This window comes from Sprattus sprattus (genome assembly GCF_963457725.1).
Source record: "Sprattus sprattus genome assembly, chromosome: 18".
In the NCBI taxonomy this organism is placed as follows: domain Eukaryota; kingdom Metazoa; phylum Chordata; class Actinopteri; order Clupeiformes; family Clupeidae; genus Sprattus; species Sprattus sprattus.
Window position 1 is genome coordinate 11304099 of NC_137916.1, and position 21840 is coordinate 11325938.

Sequence of the window (21840 nt, forward strand, 5' to 3'; positions counted from 1 at the left end):
GGGATATAAACCAATTTATCAGTGACAACAACTGGATCATAAGTTCCAGTAGTCCGATTGCGCCGTGTATCAAATCTTGTACCAAGAACACATTCAACAGGTTCCACCCTTCCCCACTTCTCTGTGAAATACTGCCTTCTCTTAGTTTCAGAATTTAAGACACCAAAAGGATTTTCAATTTTTTTAAAGCACTGATCAATTTTACACTCAACCTCACTTTTGATAGGTTCCTGTAAAGATAGACACTGCTTCACAGATTCTTTTGCTTGATTATGGATATCATCAACAATCTCTTCCATTGAAGTAACCAAACAGTTAATGATAGTTTCGCCTACACCTGCCACTTTAAGTTCAGCCACTGTCGCAGCACAGCTGTCCACAAGACTCTTATTAAGAAGGACTGGGTCAGAGGGGGCACTGTTAAATGGAAAGTCATCAACAACACTTACAGCTAAATCTTCAGTTGAGGGGCCTTCACCAGGATCACAAGGTCCATGTGCTTTAAGATGCTTTCGAAACCCTGAAAAAGTACCAAAGAAACGAGAACAAGCAGGCTGACCACATTTCAGACGAAGTGTCTTTCCTGAACAAAGTCCGTGGATCACCTTCAAGTGCTTAATTAGTGAACTGTCATTTGCTTGAGGGCCTTTGCAAATAAAACAAAACATCTCAAGGTATCAAAATCAGTGCAGCATCCGAGCTCTCATCTCTTTGACCCTGGGATTCACCTTGGTGGTAGCAGTATCAATCTGATAAACTGCGGTTTGCAAGAAGTGGTAGACATTGGCCAGATCCCTGTTGTACGAGGTAGCGAAGACGAAATGAGCTTTAAAAAGCTCGTCAAAAGAGGAAAGAGAATCTGGTGACTGACACGGGATTGCATGTTTGTCGATAACAATGAAATATTTGTGTGTGGCGCTCCTCTTGGTTCCCACAGCCAGTAGATAGGGTTGACGGCTCTCTGTGATGCTGTCCAGATGCCCTTCAATACTGGTCCCAGTCTGTGAAAAGAAAACTTAATCAGTCTTGCTATTAAAATGTATCTGTTGCAGTTTAGGGCCCAATCATCACCACCAGAATCACTTACTGCCACAAAATGCAAGATTTCAGCCTTATATTTTTTACTTTGCTAAATGTAAAATAAAGAGATTTATTCATATCAGCGTATCTGGGGCTGATGGTGATCGATCTGTGGGGAGCCAAATCAGAGAAATATCACACGGCACTCATTGATTACAGATGAGCATGGTCATCACATGATTTCACAAGAGTATAGTTTTAAGATTTAATATTACGGACAGAACAGTGAGCCCTTTTAAACTTTAAACTGTAACATTACCTTGATGAATTTCACAAGGTGGTCAATGGCTTGTCTGGCAGAGAGCTTTCCTGGTCTCTTGTTGCGGCCATGAGGTGATGGTGGCATGAGGTGGATAAGGAGCAAGATGGAGGACATCTCACTGTCCCATCCTGAAAATACAAGAAAATTCAGAAAGACATTCTTACTAAAATGTTTATTGTTTTGTTCCAAACCATTTCCTTCTTCCATTATTATTATTTATTTAATTTGAGTGTACCATCTTCCAGTTCTTCTGTTGTGGATTCAGCGTTATGAAGGAGCTCTTCAAGGTCGCTTGTCTGGGTGAGGCCACGGCTTTGTTCAAGGACTTTCTGCCTGTAGTGAGTAGGCCACTTCTCCAGGAACTTTGCAGAGATGTCATCACCAAACATCAGACTGAAATCCTGCACTATCTGCAGACAAGATGGAATACAGAAAACAACATGGCATATATTGTTAATAGGTGCACCTGGACTGACCAGGAATGTGTCCGTTTAAGTCATTTTTCATTTCAGCTTGATTTTAATGCAAGGCATTCGAAGAGCAACATACCATTCCCGTGATGTCAAGAAATCTTGGAAAGGTGGTGAATATTTCAGAGGACTTCACTGGGTCATGAACCATTTCTTGGCGATGGATGAAGGTCTGTTTCATCTTCTCCTTGATGATTGCTTCATCAGTTGTATGCTTCATGAGTGCAATGGCCTCACAACACTGGGTTTCTGTGGTTAGCCGATTTTCCTTACTGAAGGGGGTTCTGTCACCAGAATCTGGACCACCTGTAACAATGATCAGTGAACAGTGACCTGTAACAGTGAAACCACATACTGATGCAATACTTGCTTTACTTCTCAAAATAGTTAAGCCACTTTCACCCCTTACACAAACGGCCAATCGTCTTTTTGCTAAACCCCCTGCAATGCACATCACTGTAACAAAAAAGCACTATGCACATTAAAGATGAATTGAACATGTGAACTCATAAAAAAAAAAAAAATCTAACACACTTGAAATCATGTACCTGTCAGTGGCCGAGGGTTTCTTTTCTTTTGTCCTTCTGAGGCTTCTTTTTGAAGCGTTTTCACTCTCCATGCAAGAAATCCACCCCCATCTACTGGATTGTAATAATGCTCCTAAAAACCAAGGAAGTGTTTATTTTTCCTCCTTAAAAAACTAACACATGTTCTTGTCTGGAGAATTGATGAAATCAAGGTCAACCAGTCTGACATCTGCTGTGTTCAACTTGTTGAGGTTAGGAGACAAGGTCAGCATTTAGAAATGTTAATAATTTGTTGCAATCTCACTTGGTTTTTTGATCAATACTAGAAGGAATGAGTGAAGAGGTTAGACTTGTTTTATTTACTTACATAGCCCAAAGTGCCCTGGGGATCGGCCAGGTATGGAAACAAGGCAGTGATGCCCTTTGCGTAGTCCTCTTTAACACGCCTTGAAGGGCTCGTCCTAAAGTATGCACACACACACGTATGAGATCCAAACAAAAGTACTCCTATACCGATGCCTACTGCACTTGGTCTGAACCAAATAAAACCATAAATGTTAGGGTTGGATGTTAATTACATGACCACATACCCATGTTCACTCGCCATGTGTGCAACCAATATCTTCACCATGTCACGTCTTCTGGAATCTGTTAGGCTTTTTGTCCGAGCGTACTCTGTAAGGATCCTCTCTCCTCCAGGTTTCTTCCTCAGAATCTTTTCAATCATCTAAGTGTGAGGGGGAAAAAAAGAGGGGGGGGGGGGGGGAAATGGATTTGGTGGCCAATTACATTTACAGTATTTACAAAAATGTAAACCATGCCCCAATTTACTTGGCCATTTCCCCCCCCTTACCCCTTTTATCAGAATCAACATATTGATCTCTCCATCTGCAAAGCTTACCCGAGCAAGGCGAGCCAGGTCATCTCTGTTTCTTTGGCCAGGACTAGGCTGCAAAATGATGGTGTCATCAGAGTCCCCTTCATTTTCTGCACCAGAGCTGAGGAAGGAGCTGTTGCTGCTGGCAACGGAGTGGCTTGTAGAGGGGCTCACTGATTCTAGCATGTTAACATAACAGGTGTGATTATAATAACATGTCATTATTAAGAGGGGATCATCTGTGATAAGAGTAATGTAAAAGATCACATTAGATTAGGATGGATCCACACACCAAGCTAGTTATTCCTCAGATGCTTTTTTAAGTGTCTGATGGGGCATGTTTATTCAAAATGTCATGCAACGTGGATAAGTCTCTCTTTACTATGTTGCATTACAAGGTTAGGACTAAAGTTAACAAGTGACTCCAAGTTAACAAGTGACTCACCCTCAAAATCTGAGCCCTTGGGCAAACAGACTTCAAGCACACCCAGGTCTGGTTTCATTACAAGAAACGCAAACGCGTCCTCGTCAACTTCAGTGTTCAAATCATCATAGACTTTTAAGTCCAAGGTAGGAATTTCAAATTTCTTGGAAACTGTGAAATCAAAAAAATATTGCATCATATTATTTTTATTATAGGTCACATCTGTGTCACTTCACATCTGAACCACTTAAAACAACAATTTTATAAGTTTACGAGTGCAATGCTATGAGCTTGCAAATCTGCATTTTATTTCTTATTTTTAATCATGAAGATTTTTGCAAATCTAGAATATACTTTTACAGCAAACATTACCTCAAATCATTCATTTTCTCAGTGTACACGAAAAATTTAGAGATGGGGGTTCCAAAATCAAATACATTATACCTCTAAGGGTCCTTGACGACCACAATAATAATAAATTAAGACATCACCACTAATTTACACATGACACCCAGTAGGCTGTGCAATTTGTTTTACTCACCACACTCCAAAAATGATTTGAAGGTCAGTTGCCCTTCATAACAAATGTATTTCTGGCGCTCTCGGTACTTCACTCTTACAGCATGCATCCTTTACGGGGAAAAAAAGAAAATTACTAAGATGATATAGAGCACAACAATTCATGCACTGAATGCTACAATTAGCTTGAGTATTACAAAAGCCCTACCTACAGGTAGACTCAATAGGTCGGTGTAAATGCCTCAATTCAGAGTAAAAATACACGTGTTTGCTAGCGGTCCACACACTAAAAACCACTTACTAACCGAAGAACAAACTGGTCAAAGTCAACTCAACACGTGCTTGCTAATCGAACAGCAGAGAAAACAGTCCACACATACTAGACTGATCCATAGAAAATGTAATTAAAACACACTTGCTAACCGAGGGCACAAACCAAAATCAGAGTAAACCTTCGATAAAATGGTCAGTAAATATTAAGCTTACTGATAAGATAAAGATACTAAGATGATATAGAGCACAACAATTCATGCATCATGCTACAATTAGCTTAAGCTACAATGCTACAATTAGCTAAAGCCCTATGTACAGGTAGGCTCGATAGGCTACCACATGTCAGTTAGCTAAAACGGTCTGTGTAAATGCCTCAATTCAGAGTAAAATACACGTGTTTGCTAGGGGTCCACAAAAGAAAAAAAAACACTTACTAACCGAAGGACAAACTGGTCAAAGTCAACTCAACACATGCTTGCTAATCGAACAGCAGAGAAAACAGTCCACACATACTAGACTGATCCCTAGAAAATGTAATTAAAACACACTTGCTAACCGAGGGCACAAACCAAATTCAGAGAAAACCTTCGATAAAATGGTCAGTAAATATTAAGCTCAGTGAAAGCATAACTGTGGTAAATGAAGCTAACAAGAGTGAGGCTCGGTTTAAATTCACATCTAACATTATAGTTTGTGCTGAAGCTAACGTTAGCATCGACATTGGCAGTTACGCAGTGTGAGACCCACAAACTCGCCTGCTGCAATGTTACTCGCAGCAGGCGTTTACATTTCAAGTAGGCCAAAACTAATTTAGCTGACATTTTATCTTAAATAAAATCGAATTTAGTAGTTTGCTGACTTACCTGTCTCAACGGCGTCCACAACTGCCGCTCACCTCAACTGCGATAGAAAATGGCGGCAGAAACGAAACCTAAGAAAGTTTAGTGGGCGTGTTCTTGATATTACTCCAATAAGATTTACTCTATTTTTTTCCTCCGACTCTAGTGGCCACTGGAAATGATTACAATCCAAAATGAGTAAAAATTACTCTTTTAGAGGAAAATAATGGTAACTCTGGAAAAAATACTCTCTCATTTTTCCTGTGTATGCATGTGCACTGAATGTTCACAATCTGTGAGAGGATTTTTTCCCCCCAACTATATGTGTGAAACTGTTGGTTGCTTATCCACAGAGACCACTGTCGTATCTGAAAGTTTCTCCAGAGAAATGTTCATCTGACGAAGAAATGGTGACTCTCAGCTTATATTCCTCTGGTATCAAGCCATTCCCTACAAAAAAGTATTTACCTCAAATTTTATATAAAGGTAGACGTTATTCTGTGGAGCTCCTCTCAGACAGCAACAGAGGAGCTGGAGAATCCTACACTCTCAGCCCTGCTTCCCTTAACCACAAGGGGCTTCACGTGTGCAGAGCAGAGGGAGGAGAGCCAACCTATCATACACATTACAGTATTCCTCGCCCTCTCTGGGTCACAGGTGAGTGATTATTTCAGCAGGTGTTTTGGCTCCAGCATGGACCAACAGTGTCTCGTAATGAGTCTTAAGTCCACCAGTTTGTTCTCTGCCCAGGTCTGTCTCCACCAGCTACACTAGAAATCAGACGCAACCGAACTTTTATGTATGAGTCCCAATTTTTCTCCATGAGTTGTGAGGCAGAGGACAACTCCACAGGATGGACACTAAGATGGTATAGAGAAAAGGAATCAGACGGTGAAGAGGAATCAGACTGTCCTGCTGGCTGGACATCAAAAGACAGATCCACTTGCAGCAGAGATGGGCAGTATTTCAATTACTTGTATTTGAAATACAAGTTAATTTGCTTTTGAGTATTTTGTAATTTGTATTTGATAGGGCCGATAAAAAATTGAATGTAATTTGTATCAAAATACTTTAGAGTGGAGTAATTTTGTATTTAAAATACTCAAATTACTTTCCAGTGTTAAGGCAGAAGGAGATTTTTTTTCTGTCAGATTCTACCACGAGACCATCTGATCTGCCTCTGAATGTCATTGTCGAATCAGTCAATTTGCCAAAAGTGTTGCTTCTTATGGCCCGCCCCTTTTTGGGGCGAAAAGGAAATCACCCCAGATCTCTCTCATTGACTCATGTTAAATCAATTTTTTTCACAAAACAGAGTTGTGGTCGTAAACTTAGAAAGCTGTCTTGATCCTTGTCAATTTATCTTCATTAGTACACCGACTTAAAGGAGGTTCTTTCAAAGAGCGAATCCAGTTGTTGCACTGAACGTTAGCCATCTTGACACAATGTGACTTGATGAAAGCTGTGTGATGTCCTTATACGCAATTAGAGCTAAGGTCCGGGACGCAATCTGGCACTCCGCGCCTGGGTGAGACTCTCCACTTTGGGAATGAGGCGCACCTCACCTAGGTTGGATATGGCACTCCGCGCCTGGGCGAGACACTCCACTTTGTGAATGAGGCGCGCCTCACCTAGGACGCGATCTGGCACTCCGCGTTGCATTGCATAGAGGCAGGGGCGCGGGCGCACATGAGACTCTTATTAAAGATCTTAGCCTACTATAACCGTTGTTGAGACTCTTACTAAAGATCTTACTCATTCTCACAGAGACAAAACAAATAGCTACACGGTCATTTATCTGTGCTGTCAATCACATGCGGGGGCCAATTTTGTCAAAGATAATCTGTAACTTGTGGAAGTTGTATTGTTAAACGGTGAGTACTTTGGTAGATTAAAGTGTAAACTTTGAGTACAAATGCTAGTACAACTTCTATACGTTATCTGTAAGGTTGTGAGTGTGCAGTGGTAATGTAAATTGGATTCGTAAAATGTATTATAGGAAATAAATGACATTGCTTGACGTGTAGCTATTTGTCTCTGTTTTGTTACCGACTTTCAACCTAATAAAAATCTCAAAAACGTTTATAGTAGGCTAAGATCTTTTAAAAGAGTCTCATCTGCGCGGAGTGCCAGACCCGCGTCCTAGGTGAGGCGCGCCTCATTCAAAAAGTGGAGCGTCTCGCCCAGGCGTGGAGTGCCAGACCCGCGTCCTAGGTGAGGCGCGCCTCATTCACAAAGTGGAGAGTCTCGCCCAGGCGCGGAGTGCCAGATATCGTCCTAGTCCTTACCTGGCAAGTACGTATGACGAAAGCACGGTTGGGATAGCCATAGAGATTGCAATGAGAGCCCTGTGGTGGCGGTTACAAACATGAAAAAAAGGATACGGAACCACTGACATGGGCCCGTCATAATAGCCTGCACCTGGCCCCGTGGTTACTACGTTACGCCACTGATTAGCCCAAACCTGAATGTTCTGCTATACCAAATTGTGAGAAAACTGAAAAATCAGAAAAAGTATTTCCTGTATTTTAAAAATACAAAATACATGTATTGTATTTTGTTACATTTTCTGGCAACAGTATTTTGTATTTTATTTTGATACATTTATTTGAGGGGTATTTTGTATTTTGTATCAAAATACATTTTGATGTATTTTTGCCCATCTCTGACTTGCAGCACTAACTACTAATACACAAAAGACACAGGAGTGTACTGTTGTGAGTCTGAGTCTGGTCAACACAGCAATGCTGTACACGTGACAGCCTATGGTAAGTATTCACAGTGGAATTACATGGGTATTGCCAAGTGAACCCAGGGAGCAAACTCAGGTCTCCTGCTTCGAGGCTCAGAATCTACCCAGCGCTACTAGTTTTATGTGCAAATCCAGTGGCCAAGACTGGGGTCAGAGGCTTGAGGTGGTCCACAAGAAAAGCAAAACTTTAATGAAAAAAGACAAGGCAGAGGTATCCAGAAAAACACCAAGCAAAGAATGTTAAAACAGTTCAGGCAGGGGTCAGAATCCAGAATGCAATAAGAACAGGCAGAAAAATCCAAACAATGAAGTTGAAGAACTAACAGCAGTAAATAGTTTAGGAAAAACCACTATGGGAACTTGAAACGGCTAAGTGGTCAAGTGGTAACACTAGGGTGGCTTCTCAACACTGAGCATTTAACTGAAGAAAGGAAAGAGCTTAAATAGACCAATAAACAAGGCACAGGTAAAACCAAAGCAATATTAAGGAGCAGTTTGGAGCAAACATGACAATAAACAAAGGAACTGAGGACCCCACATGGCCATAAGAGGTACGACACTCCAAAGTCATGACAGATTTGATAGATAGAGGTTTGATTTTTTTTTTAAAACCAGTGTTTGTTCCCCAATTGGCGTGTTTTCCCAGAGTGCCTTTTGTCATTATTATCTCCTGAGCGTTGTGTTTTGGCGTTTATTCCCTTTCCTTTGTGTTCATTCTGGTCCTCTGTCTGTGATCAGCTTTTGTGTTGTCCCTGTTTAGTCCCCTATATGTCAATAGTGGCTAGACTTATTAAAACACTTGCCTGAGATGTGAGGCCAATATGATTGAGTTGGTTGAATCAGATTTACATGCAGATCACATACTTACTGAGTGTGTATTTCAATTAGCGGTGCTGTGCTGTGACTGAGTGGGCCCACTCACAAAAGACTTTCCATATGACATAATATAAATGTGAAGGAAGGGTCATCATTTCACATTTCCCTTATGTGTCTCAGGCCCTCCTCCTCTGAACTTCTTGGTCAGCAGCACAAACAGAAGCGTTCTGATTGAATCCGACAGTATCCCCATCTCCATGAGCTGCGTGGTGCAGGGCAACTCCACTGGATGGAGACGTGAGATGGAACACAGACAGAGCAGACCTTTCAGGCTGTCCAGAGGGCTGGAGTGTTCTTCCAGGTAACCAAACGCCGATCCAGGTTCCTAAATTCATCAGACAGCAGGATTTACTGGTGTGAGTTTGACTTGGGACAACTGAACAATGCTGTCAACATAACAGTAGAAGGTAATTATGGAAGACAACATGCTGTATAGATGTGAGAGGTTTGTTGGTTGGTAGGTTGGTTGCTTCATTGTCTGTGGGTTTCTGGGTGTGTACATTTAACATTTGTATGCTTGCGTTTTCAGATAGAGCAGTGGAAATCTAATGTCCTGTTGTGTGTCTGTAAAGTACTGGTTAACAGACAACATTAAGCCAGGTACATTACCCTATGGATACACATCAGCAGTGTTAGGAGACTCAGTGACTCTGACCTGTGACCTGGATGACCCCTCCACCAACTGGACGTTCTTCTGATACAGGGAATACACAAACTCATCTAGGGCTGTGGGTAAAGGAGATAAGTGGTCCTCTCTGGAGCTCCTCTCAGACCGCAGTGGAGTAACTGGAGGCTCGTACACTCTCAGCCCTGTTGGCCTAAACCACACCGGGTATTACTTGTGCAGAGCTGAGGGAGGAGAGCCCACCCATCACACTTTCTACAGCGACTCTACATATGTTAAGGTCAGAGGTGAGTCACTGTCTCTACAGGTGCCAATTTGTGCGATAGTGGTCGTCCGCATGCACGTCTCCAGTTTTGGGCAAGATTTGGACGGTTGGACCAGGTCCAAGATACGTTTACAGAGATATATAATACTCTGGTAAATACTAGATGATTTTCAAGTCTCCTATTACTTTAATTGGCCTCTCCCCAACTCCTAAATCCTTTTGTTAGTTTTTGATGTGTATAAATGTAAACATACAATGTAATAAATGTATATAATGTAGAAAATCGTGTATATACAGTATATATATATGCCAATGTTTAAGAAATAGTAAGAGTCCTTACCTATATGTATAATAATAAGTGAATCTAACACTTTGTGGATTAAACAGTTATTATTAATTTACAAAATATTCATGCAAATGCCCTTTGGGCTCCAAGGCTGGGGGAGTGGTCGAGAGAGACGCAAACAAAACAGGTGGTTAGCATCAGCCAACTAGCACAAGTAAAAAACAAGTCTAAACCTTCTACCTTATCGACCCGAACAATTTGACTTTCATCTGTTTCACAGGTATCGCCAATGTCGATGAGGACTATTCAGCCTACTAAGACTATTGAAGATACCTGTCATACTGGTACGTGTGTGGTCATGTCAGATTTCTGTGATTAATGAGGTGTGTGTGTGTGTGTGCGTGGGCGTGTGTGTGTTTGTGTGATTGTAATGACTGCAGGACTGGAGTGTCTCCACTGCTGCGTCATCAAGCTTTAGAGCTGACTTCATGTCCACTGCTCTGCCACAGTCAGTCCACAGTGGAATCTCAGGAGATGGAAATGGATTAATTTGATTGTAACCTCAAGATCCAGATACGGTTTTCTTTTTGCACTGCATACAGTAACTCTATTTTACTGATCTGATATGGGCTTACGTGCACACCTCAGCTGAAAACTATTTTCTATTATTATATCAATAACTTTTATTAACACTACAGGAAGCAATCATTTTCCACCGGCGACTTGCAAAGTGAAAACAGTATCCCATTTGTATGTTTATCCTACTGCCACTGTGCTGAAATTATGAGTAACCTCTACTCGTCTTTAAATAATAAACTGTAATTTTTTAAAGCTATGAAGTATCTTAGTTTCAACTGTTTTATTTCATACATACAACGTAATTACCATTACTATGGGATGTATAGGCAAAGCCTGTGTAATGGTGTATAATATGGGTGAAATGTAGTTTTTCATGGCCAATTGCTGATCTTATACTAGTTTGAGAATTTTCCTTTAACAGCTTGGCCTAGACCATTTCAAATGGTTCAGTCGTGACCTAATAGCACTGTAGCTCTTTATTACTTTTACTCAATACTGAAAATCATAGTCTTTCAGAAGCATGCCTTGAGTAACCAGGTACTGGTGTATTTTAAACATATCAAGAATACACTTACATATATAGTATATATTTTTCTGTTAAAAACATTAGTCTGCCAAAATGTATTCCGCAAAAAAAAAAACAAGATCAGGTGAGCAAAAGAAATTTTGTATAATGCATACATTTATTGGTCTTTTACAAAAAAATAAGTCTAGAATAACAGGACTAGAGAAAATAAAAGGAGATGGTCATAGTTGAGAGCCTGGTCCAATGATAACAACCTTATGGATGGTAAAGCTTTTAACCAAATCAAATACTTCATCCTGCCAAGGAGACAGAAGGCTCCATGTTTGACCTCATTAACACTGATTTGAAAACAATATAGTAGCTATCAGATGACAATTACTGAAAGGTACATATGATACGATATGACACAAAGCTAAATAAAAAAATAGAATAGGTTTAATCCTCTGATGCGCCCTGACCCCCCTCCTCTTGTGTCTGGTCGTACTGTGCTCACAATGAAAAAAATCTTGTTCTGACCTCACTAATTGCCTTCTATCGTGGCTAAGGCACTTTTCAAAAATGAAATTAGTAAAACATTTTCCAAAATTGTAATAATTGATACATTAATGCCTCAACAGCTCACAGGTATGGGATTTAAGTCTTCCAAATACTATACACAATATGCATACGTATATGGCAAATGTGAAGGGTAAGGACCTGTGAATTGATATCCTATAACAACACTGACCTGTAATTTGCTGTAAAATGTCTGTCAAGTATTGATGCAAAAATGAAACTGCAATGAAAAATATTGCTTCATCCTGCTCATCTGACTGGGTTATTTGACCTTAAAGTAATGACAGGGCACTGAACCATTTCATGTTTGTTAAGATTAAGAGAACAAAGGCAAAATTACAGGAATGGACCATGATTCTAAATACACTCAGCGTGGTTACATGGATTTGAATTACAGGCTAATTTGGACTGAAATAGAATTATCGAATAGAATAGAATAGGTAAGGGATAATGTATAGAACGCCGGCCATTAATCGGGAAAATAAGCCCCGACAGGGTGAACAGCACCCTGACGCGAAGCGGAGGGGTCTTGCTTCGCCCTGAAGGGGCTTATTTGCCAAAACGAAAAAATAACTTAACACAGTGTGTCTTTTTACAATTTATTTGTTACCATTCGTAGTGTTGATCAGGAGAGAAATAGTTCGCCAAAGACGTGAACTTCAAAGACGTTGCACATTCTTTACAACACAGCTGCACAATCATCTGGTGTCACAGCTGATGACGCTAAGCAACGGAATACGCTGGGGTTGATAAATTACCGGACTACTTGTTGAGTGCTACGAAAGACGTGAATCCGAGGCAAAAAGGCCACTTCCCTTGACAGCGGTCAATTATGCATAGCAACGGTCAAATATGGAAAAATAGTTGACCACAGAACGTTGGGAAGAACCATTCAAGTGAATGGAGCATTCTACAGCATTCAGAAGAGCCGTGTAATAAAATAGAATTATTATTATAATTGACCAAGACTGATCATTGCATCAGTACAGTGCCAGGGAACCATATTTACGTATGTGCCCCCCCTCAATCCTGTTGAGTGAGGTGTGCACCAGAGTCACTTACAGGACAGAGTAGATACTTGGACTACACTGGACCCCTGCAATCCAATACTTTAAAGCAGCATGATTTAAAAGGTCCCATTCCACTATTAATGATTTGCCATTTTCTGGAAGAGCTGATCATTTACCACATATTTCCAATTCAGCTGAGCTTTTTCGTGGTTTGCCCTTAGTGTTTTAAATACTAATCTACATTTAAATTTCATCCTCAAGATATTTCCCTCCGTGAGTTGGCTTCTCATGTGCCTAATAAACTGGTCGCAAACTGAGCATTCAAGTTGAACAGTGCAGCCTGTGAAACGATACACATTGGGGGAGATGTGCTGTCTAGCCTTTCAGATAAATGAATCTAGGCAAAGTTTACCTGAGGCAAAAAAGTCCTACAGGCAGACTGAGGGGGGAAAAGGAAAACACACACACACACAAACACACAAAGAAAATGGAAAACAAAATAAGATAAAACTAAGAAAAACCAAACAAACGGATGACCCCTCTTGATTATCCATCGGAGTGCCTGCACACATATAAAGCACAGACTATATTTGAGAATTGCTCTTCGAAAGGTATTTCAATATTCAGCCTAGATCCAAGTATACTATTCCAAGGCTATGCATACAAGACAAAATTAGAGAGAAAGAGAGGAATATAATAGATTGTTTTCTTGGCCCTGCAGCTTGCCATTGAGTGCTCTAGCTGTGTGTGATTGGGAAGGGGGCTGATAAGGCAGAGTGGTGGTCCATGCTGAGACCACTAGGAAGCAAAGGATCATTTGGGTCTCTAGAGGCAGCGCCTGCGTCTGGGGTAAGAGAGAGGGCATGCTGCATGCCTTCTGAGGAGCCTCTCATCTCAGCCTGGGGCTAGGGCTGTAGCTGCTGCTGCTGTTGTGGTGGTTGCTGCTGCTGCTGTTGTTGTGGTTGCTGCTGCTGTGGTTGTGGTTGCTGATGGTTGTTGGCCTGGGGGGCTGTGGTGTCATTGGCATTTGCTGCATCGCTGGCCCCCCTGTCGAGGTCGTCGTCAGACGCGTCCAGGGACATGCCCTCCACCTGCAGCTGCCTGCGCCCTGAGCGCCCTGACGAGAAGCTGATGGGACCCCCCCTCCTGGAGGAAAACACCACAAATGGGATTGGATTTAGAAAAGAAACATGGAAGAAGATACATTTATTAGTTGCATACTGTACTGTAATGGGATGCACAGCACTGTCTAGTCCCTTTTCCACTGACCAGTATGGTAACGTACATGTCAATTTCTTCCTTTTTTAATACGATATAAAGAGCATACATAGAAAGGTCTGTGTTTAATATCAAGTCTCTTGCTTAAACATTGAGCTTTCCACAGGCCTTCAAAGATGCTGCAGCAGAGCGTACAGTAAAATTCAAGCACCCCGAATGCTATGATATACCCAAGCCACACCCTTGGTCCATATTCTTCAAGTTATGGTATCAGATTTTAAGCTTAGAAAGTTTGAAGGAGCTAGCTTAAATACTTTTCTAGTTATAGCAATTTGAAAATGGCTCTTCAGAAAACGCTGCAAAAAAAACGTCTTAAGTACAGGCAACCCCTCCCCCCTAAAACATATTTTTGTGACAAAACTATTGGGAGTAGAGAGCTAATACAGGGTTCATACACATTTTGACCAATGGATTTCCATGACTTTTCCATGACTTTAAACCAAATTTCCATGACCAAACATTTTGTGAAATCTCTGTGCTTACATGAAAAAGTCATTAATTGTAGTATTTAAACTAACAACGACAATTCCAAAGCATACAGTATACAAAAATATGCAGTTTTAGCTCTGTGTCATAAACTTAGTGCATTTTGTTAGCATTTGAATATGCTTCCATAGGCCATTGAAAGCTGGGCGTGTACAAAAATCCCACATTTAAAAAAAAAAACTAATTTTGAGAAAATGATGCAGAACACCATCACAGATCTTTGATATGTTAAGAACAAATATCTAATCTTTCCAAAACAGTTAGTTTCATGATGGTAGATGCTGTTATTAGTTTGGCTATAGCATGCCAAAACATTTTCAAGCTTTAATATCTTCAAGACCATTCAACACATAGGGAGAGTTTTGTATACAGAGTCTCTAGCTTTAACGTTGAGCTTTCTACAGGCCTTTAAATATGCTGCAACAGAGCGTAGAGTAAAGTTTTCGCGCAAATTCAAGCACCCCGAATACAATGATATACCCAAGTCCATATTCAGGAGCTGGCTTAAATACTTTTCTAGTTATAGCAATTTGAAAATGGCTCTCCAGAAAACGCTGCTAATAAAGCGTCTGAAAATGTGCATATCTTAGTTGCTAAAACATTTTTCTGTGACAAATCGATTGGGAGTAGAGAACTAATATTTGGGACTATACCTATTAAGAAGTGTATGAATATCATTGAATGGATGGTTGAGTGGGGAGATTTTCTTAAATTTTGACGTTTGCCATGGAATGACTCAATTGTGTTCCAATCTGTCTATCGGGGAACATTCGTCGAAATAGCAGGCTTGCATCTTCGGATGATTTACTTCAGTGGCCACATTACCTACGCAGTTAGGACTTGATTTTTCGTTACAGAATCGGTTATCGACGCCTGCTTGGTAGCCAACAAGAGTGACGTGCTGCTCGGCGTAGCAGTTGCCCTTGCTGTGGTGAGAAAGCCGGTGATAGGGTTGCTGTCACTGATCTCAAAAAGAAACCTACACTTCCCTGGCATTATCCCGTCCGCTTCCCTGAGTTACTGTTGGTATGGCCACCGAACTTTTCAGTTAGTGAGAGCGTATGAGATCGTATGCCTGCTTATATTTTGAGCGTATTTCTTTTAAATTTAAAAACCATATTAATTATTAAAAACTCAGCGTAAATAACTCGATGACTTTTCCAAAACTTTTGGGATACAATTTTTTTCAAGCACTTTTCCAGGCCTGGAAATAACCATTTAAAAATGTTCCAGGTTTTTCATGACTGTAAGAACCCTGTAATATTTGGGACTATACCTATACCTGGGTCTAGTAGGAGCCATTGTCACACTTGACATGGAATAACTCACCATACCGTTTCCCGCAGTGGAAAAGCTGCTTATAATCGCGGGTTCACATGTGCTGGCCGATTATGAAGGTATTGTGTGTGTGTGCGTGTGTGTGTGTGTGTGTGTGTGTGTGTGTGTGTCTGTGTGTGTGTGTGTGTGTGTGTGGGTGTGTGTGTGTGTGTATGTTGTGTGTGTCTGTCTGTGTGTGTACCTGAGGCGGCTCTTGAGTGTGTTGACCTCGCGGCTCAGGCCCTCGCTGGCCTCAGTGGCATCGTCCAGCTCTCTCTGCAGCTTCCTGCGGGAGGCATTGGCACGTGTGGCCTCCTCCTCCGCCTCCTCCAGCTGACGCTTCAGCTGCTTCATGCGTGAGTTGGCCTTCTCCAGCTGGCCAGGGACACACAAGACTGCTCGTTAACAAGCACAACCACCACACGCAGTGAATACATAACTAAACGCCAGACACACTATAATCATATTACCACACTTTTATTATATAACCATCCATAACACCAGACACAATATTATCATATTACCATACTCACTATGCAAACATACCTCAGACACATCGACAAACACATTATACACATCATAAATAACACACAACACAGAATACTACCAACCATAATTTAAGCATTCTGCCTACACATGTAAAGGACAAATCCCAGTGAAATATGAGCATCTGAAGGAGGTGCTCATGTATTATTTCACTGCGGTTTGCTTGAGTAAGAATGTCATTAATGTCTTGTACCCAAAGCACATCTCAGTCAGTAAGCACTTCTCCCCACCTGCTCTTTGTACTGGTCAGAATGGCGACGCTCGTCCTCCACCTGCATGCACACCTCTTTCAGCTTCTTCTCCGTTCGTCGCACCATCTTGTTGGCTGCTGATCTCTCCCTGAGAACAACACATGGATCACATTACACCTTACAGGCTCTCTCCCTGAGAACAGCACATGCACCACATTACACCTTACAGGTAACTTCAAGACTGTCTCTCTGATCACTGACAGTCCAAAGAAGAAGTGGATTCAAACAAGTGACAAAGAAATGTGGCATTAACAGGCAAAGCTCAGATACTACACTCTGCTGGCTGCAGTTACGCATATCCTGAGTTTGGGAAAAAAAGCATCTGTCCAAAGATGAAAACAAAGAGCCAAAGTGCCCCGTTTGTGTTAGCGGCGCCAACCCACTCACTTAGCCTCCTGCTCCAGCTGCTCCTCGAGCTGGAGGATCTTGGCCTCCAGGGCGGCGATGGAGATCTTGAAGCGGCTCTTGATGGAGCCCTCCAGCTCCTGAAGCTTGGCCTTCAGCTCCTTGTTCTGGCGCTCAAGCTGCTGCCGGGCGTTCTCACTCTTCTGGGCCACGCTGCGCTCCCCCGCCAGCTCCGTGGTCAGAGTGTCCACCTGCAACCGCCAGCCAAAGACCACAAACGCCAGAACTTTTTTAACAAGCTGTGTCCACTCACACTGTCTCAGAGGACTAAGGAGTTGGTATTGAAGAGTGCAGCCATAGAGCACAGCTGTCAGTGGTAACTAATGCACAATGTATGGCTGTAAGTTGTTGTTTTTTTGGAAAACCATAATGTATACTTTTGCCAGGAAAGTTGAGGTATCACTTGGATCAGGACTTCTGCTAAAGAAGTTTTTCTTAATCTACATAAAGGCTGCAAAGGAACTGCCTCGGTGAAGATAAAGTTGAAAGCATGAAACTTAAGCAGAGAGTCATTTGTGCACTCCTACTCTGAGAGTGAGGAGGCTGTACCTGCATGGTGGTCTTGCGGAAGCGGTCATTAAGCAGCTCCATGTTGCCCTGCTCTTCCTCCAGCTCCTCCTCTAGCTGGGCAATACGAGCCTCCAGCCTCCTCTTCTCATCCATGAGGGCAGATCTGAGACACACACACACGCACGCACAAACACACGCACAAACACACACACACACACACACACACACACACACACACACACACACACACACAAACACACCAAAACATGAGACTTCAAAGTATCCTTCAGTATCAGTAGCACTATCCACCTAAACCTCATAAACAGACACTTTTTTTTTGCTCCACATACTTTCCAGAGGCGCTGTTTGAGATCTCATCACACAACTCGTCTCGCTCCGTCTCTGCGTGTCGCCGGGCCCTCTCAGACGCTGCCAGGTCCTAGAGGACATCAGAGTCTCAATCAAAGTTCCCAATCAGAGAGGGGTAAGAGAAAAATCTGTCTGACATTGAGAAGCTGCCTCACTCACCTCCTGCAGCTGGAGAACCTCAGCCTCCAGGCTCTTGAGCTTCTTCTCGTTCTCCCTGGACTGGGAGAAGATCTCGTCTCGGGAGGCACGGGCATCCTCCAGCTCCCTCTGGTAGTCCTTCATCTGGGCCTGCGGACAGAGGGCACAGCCAGTGATCAGTTTTTGTTGCTTTTGATCCTTTTAATTTTGCAGCCTCAGATTCGGATTCTGTTGATATTTTAACTATAAACTCACTATAAACAAGCTGTGTTGCAAAAGACAACTGGACATGTCCAATACAACTTTACATCTCCCCTCGATCTATCGGTGTGTGTTTGTTAAGCTATCGCGAGAAAGGGTCTACTGACCATCGCAGATATGCTACGCAGAGAAATAGAGAGTGACATTTTCTCGTAATTACGTTACAGGATGCGGACATGGTGGGTTTAACACAAGCACCGACCAGATAAAGCTCCTTTACTCCTTATTGTGTAATTGTTCTCTGACTTTGGAATTAGCTTTGAAATCTGTAAAAGAAAGCGATAACTTATCTGCGTTGGTAGCTACAAGACTCAGGAGTGTATTAAGCACACGTAACTTGACCAAAGCACAATATCCTGCAAAACTGTCCTGTACGATGGCGAATTAGGGCCATTGAAGGTAAAAAAGGGGGGAATTGCAGTGGTCAGATATGTGAAATAAATGAGTCTTGAGACAGTAGAGGCCAGTTGAATGCGGACTGAAGTGAGTCGCAGGAAGTCTCAGGCTCACCTGGAGTTTGCGTAGCTGCTTGATGGCCTCGTCGCGGGCCTTGTTGGACCCTTCGATGTGAGACTCCAGATCTTTGAGGTCCATCTCCAGCTTCTTCTTAGCGGCCACCGCCAGTGCCCTCTGCTTACGCTCATCCTCCAGCTCTGCTTCCATCTCCCGCACCTGAGAGAGAGAGAGAGAGAGAGAAAGAGAGAAAGAGAGAGATAGAACAAGGGGACATGTCAGAAGGTGAAGATGGATCTGGAGAACAAATAACTGTTGTTTTTCAAATAACATTCTAAAAACAGTAATGACTTTTTATGCAACTCTTGTGGATACTGCATCTTAAACTGGAAAAAACTTACAAACTAATAAAAATGATATTAACAAACTATAATACACTGTTAACCCAGACAGTTCTACTAACTCATTGACATTATGTATTCAGTACTTAAAACTTGGTATTTAGTTGACCCAACTTAAAATGTATTAGTTTTCTGAGCAAGTGAATACATTTTAATTGTATTGGAATGTATTTGTTTGAGTAAACATTGCCTGATAACTCAATTTTTTTTAGTATCTGATGTTATCAACGTCGTTGACAACACCATTGCAAAGCTCTTGTGATGAGAGACGGAGACAGCAGACTTAAGGTATAGGAGTCGTTTAGTAATCCAGAGGTTGGAAGGTTGCTAGTTCGATGCTCCTTACCAAGTGTATAAGTGTTAACCCCCAAACTGCTCCTGATCTATAAATTAAAAATTCCTTGTAAATCGCTTTGGATAAAAGTGTCTGCTAAATCACTGCTCGTCAATGTAAATGCACTGGGAAGGCGGTCGACCAATGACAGTTCTCTCTACAGTAAGAGCTTGCGCAAGGAGTTGGAACGTAAGGAAGATACCCTTTCAAAAACTTGTAAGGGCGTAATAAATAGTTTGTGAAAGACCCAGAGAAACACAAATATCCGACGAGGTAAAATCCTTTATGATTTTGGAATAGTGAGTTCAGAGAACTCAAAAATTATGAAAATGATAACAAAATAAATCAGTATAGCCGATGTATAATTTTTAAGTTAAGTTCACTTAAAAAATATATTTATATATGTACTCAAATTTTATTATGTAATCGGTAACATCAAAAGTTTTAAGTACTCTGAACTTGTTCAGGTTTACAGTGTAGAAAATGTGACATCACAGACTTTGAGGACATTCTGTATTTTGTAAAGATCGGTGGAAAGAGAAGAGACATAGAGTGAGTTTAAAATGGAGACCTGCTTGACCAGTAGCCTCTTCTTCTCATCATTCTGCTCGTCACGGCCCGCCAGGTCTCTCTCATACTGGGCCTTCATGGCCTGCATGTTGACCTCCAGCCTCAGCTTGGCGTCCTCGGTGGCTTGCAGCTCGTCCTCCAGCTCCTCCAGCTGAGTGCGCATCTCCTCCAGCTGCTGGTCCATGGTGCGCTTGGACTTCTCCAGCTCATGGACCTGTGAGGGAGGGGGGGGGAGAGAGAGGAGGTATGAGGTATGATGGTCATAAAAAGCTCATTCAAATGAAAGACAAAGGAGGAATCTTTATGTATTTATCAACAAATTATAAGGACGATGAATGGAACAAAAATAAGATGGGGTCAGAGGAGGAAGCTGTTGGATTTCCCCCAGGAACTTTTTAAAATAGGTGAGCAGCTGACAAACATATTCACTCACGTTCTTGCCCACGTCGTCTTTGGAGCTCATCAGGTCCTCCATCTCGGCACGTAGCTGCTTGTTGAGCCGCTCAAACTCCTCCTTGCTCTCCAGCGCTTCATCCAGCGCCCGGGTCAGAGACAGCGACTTCGTCTCCTTCTCCCGGGCCTCCGCCTCTGCCCGGTCCCGCTCCTCAGCGAAGCGTGCCGATATGGACTTCTCCTCAGCCAGCAACTACACACAGAACTTGGTAAGTGCATTGCTAATATGCTATTCAGTTAGATGTACTTTATATACTTTAGATTATACCATAGGGTATACTCTATGCTTAATAGTGCAAGCCCAATTCAGTTTCAGGGCAGCGTAGATTTAGCACTGAATTGTTTCATTCATTCATTCATTCATTCATGTATTTTGACCATGAATTGACTTTCAGTGAGTATGATACCTAAAACATCATAAACGTAATTGAATAATTGAAAACCCCTGATTTCTCAGAATAAAAACCTGAATACTATCTGAAAGAGAGGAAGTATTTTGGTTATTTTTTACTGGTTTGGTTATTCCTTCACCTCCTGAGAGAGAGACCCACCTGGTCAAACTTCTTCTGCTTCTTCTCCAGGTTGGACACGATCTGTCTCTGGTGGTCCAGGTCCACCGTGAGGTCGTCCAACTCCTGCTGCAGACGGGTCTTGGTCTTCTCCATCTTCTCGAAGGCCAGGGCCTTCTCCTCCAGCCGCTGGTTGGTGCACTCCGCATCCTTCAGAAGCTTCTTCTTCACCTCTTCTAGGCCTTCCAGCGCCCCCACATCATCCTCCAGCTTCTTCTTGGACTCCACCAGCTACAGGAGACGAGACACATGTGACTACAGGTGCCTATCACCAGGTTTAAATTATCTTTGCAATATTATATGTAATATTCATTGTATTTACTGAATCCCCAGAATGCATGTGTGTGTATGAGTTTAAGGTACATGACACACATTCATTACCATAAAGAGAATTTTCCAGAAAGTGTCTTTGAAGGGGGCCTGATATAAACACTTATAGCTGACACTGTGTGTGAAAGAGTGTGTGTGTGTGTGTGTGTGTGTGTGTGTGTGTGTGTGTGTGTGTGTGTGTGTGTATCCTGCTGACCTGGGCCTGTAGGGTAGCCAGCTGACACTGTGTGTGAAAGAGAGTGTGTGTGTGTGTTTTGCTGACCTGGGCCTGTAGGGTTGCCAGCTGTTTCTCCAGGTTCTTGCGCGCCTCCTCCTCTTCCTCCTGCTGCTCCTGCAGGCCGCTCTTGTCCTCCTCCAGCTGACGGATGCGGCTGCTCAGGTTCAGCTTCTGACGCGTCTCCTCCTGCAGCAGTTCCTACACACA

General features: G+C 42.2%; 2 protein-coding genes across 2 annotated transcripts in view; both read right to left on the bottom strand.

Moving 5' to 3' along the window:
* Window positions 1-683: 683 nt before the first annotated feature.
* On the bottom strand, window positions 684-3402 carry LOC308379088 (uncharacterized protein; the record flags this gene model as incomplete). The annotated part of the gene is made up of 7 exons (XM_080856144.1): window positions 684-1001; window positions 1340-1470; window positions 1578-1752; window positions 1892-2026; window positions 2707-2800; window positions 2930-3066; window positions 3241-3402. The coding sequence occupies 7 exons, from the start codon at window positions 3400-3402 to the stop codon at window positions 684-686; spliced, it is 1152 nt and encodes a 383-aa protein (XP_080712270.1).
* A 7916-nt stretch (window positions 3403-11318) lies between these two features.
* LOC308379938 (myosin-10) overlaps window positions 11319-21840 on the bottom strand; it is a 67722-nt gene continuing 57200 nt past the window's right edge. The window contains exons 31-42 of the mRNA XM_080857211.1: window positions 21679-21831; window positions 21069-21317; window positions 20498-20710; window positions 20066-20278; window positions 18817-18978; window positions 18067-18195; window positions 17889-17977; window positions 17578-17701; window positions 17011-17219; window positions 16603-16711; window positions 16029-16201; window positions 11319-13891 (exon numbers count right to left, since the gene is read on the bottom strand). Of these exons, the coding sequence (XP_080713337.1) occupies window positions 13651-13891; window positions 16029-16201; window positions 16603-16711; window positions 17011-17219; window positions 17578-17701; window positions 17889-17977; window positions 18067-18195; window positions 18817-18978; window positions 20066-20278; window positions 20498-20710; window positions 21069-21317; window positions 21679-21831 (2064 nt within the window). The 3' untranslated portion in view covers window positions 11319-13650. The remainder of the gene's footprint in view (window positions 13892-16028; window positions 16202-16602; window positions 16712-17010; window positions 17220-17577; window positions 17702-17888; window positions 17978-18066; window positions 18196-18816; window positions 18979-20065; window positions 20279-20497; window positions 20711-21068; window positions 21318-21678; window positions 21832-21840) is intronic.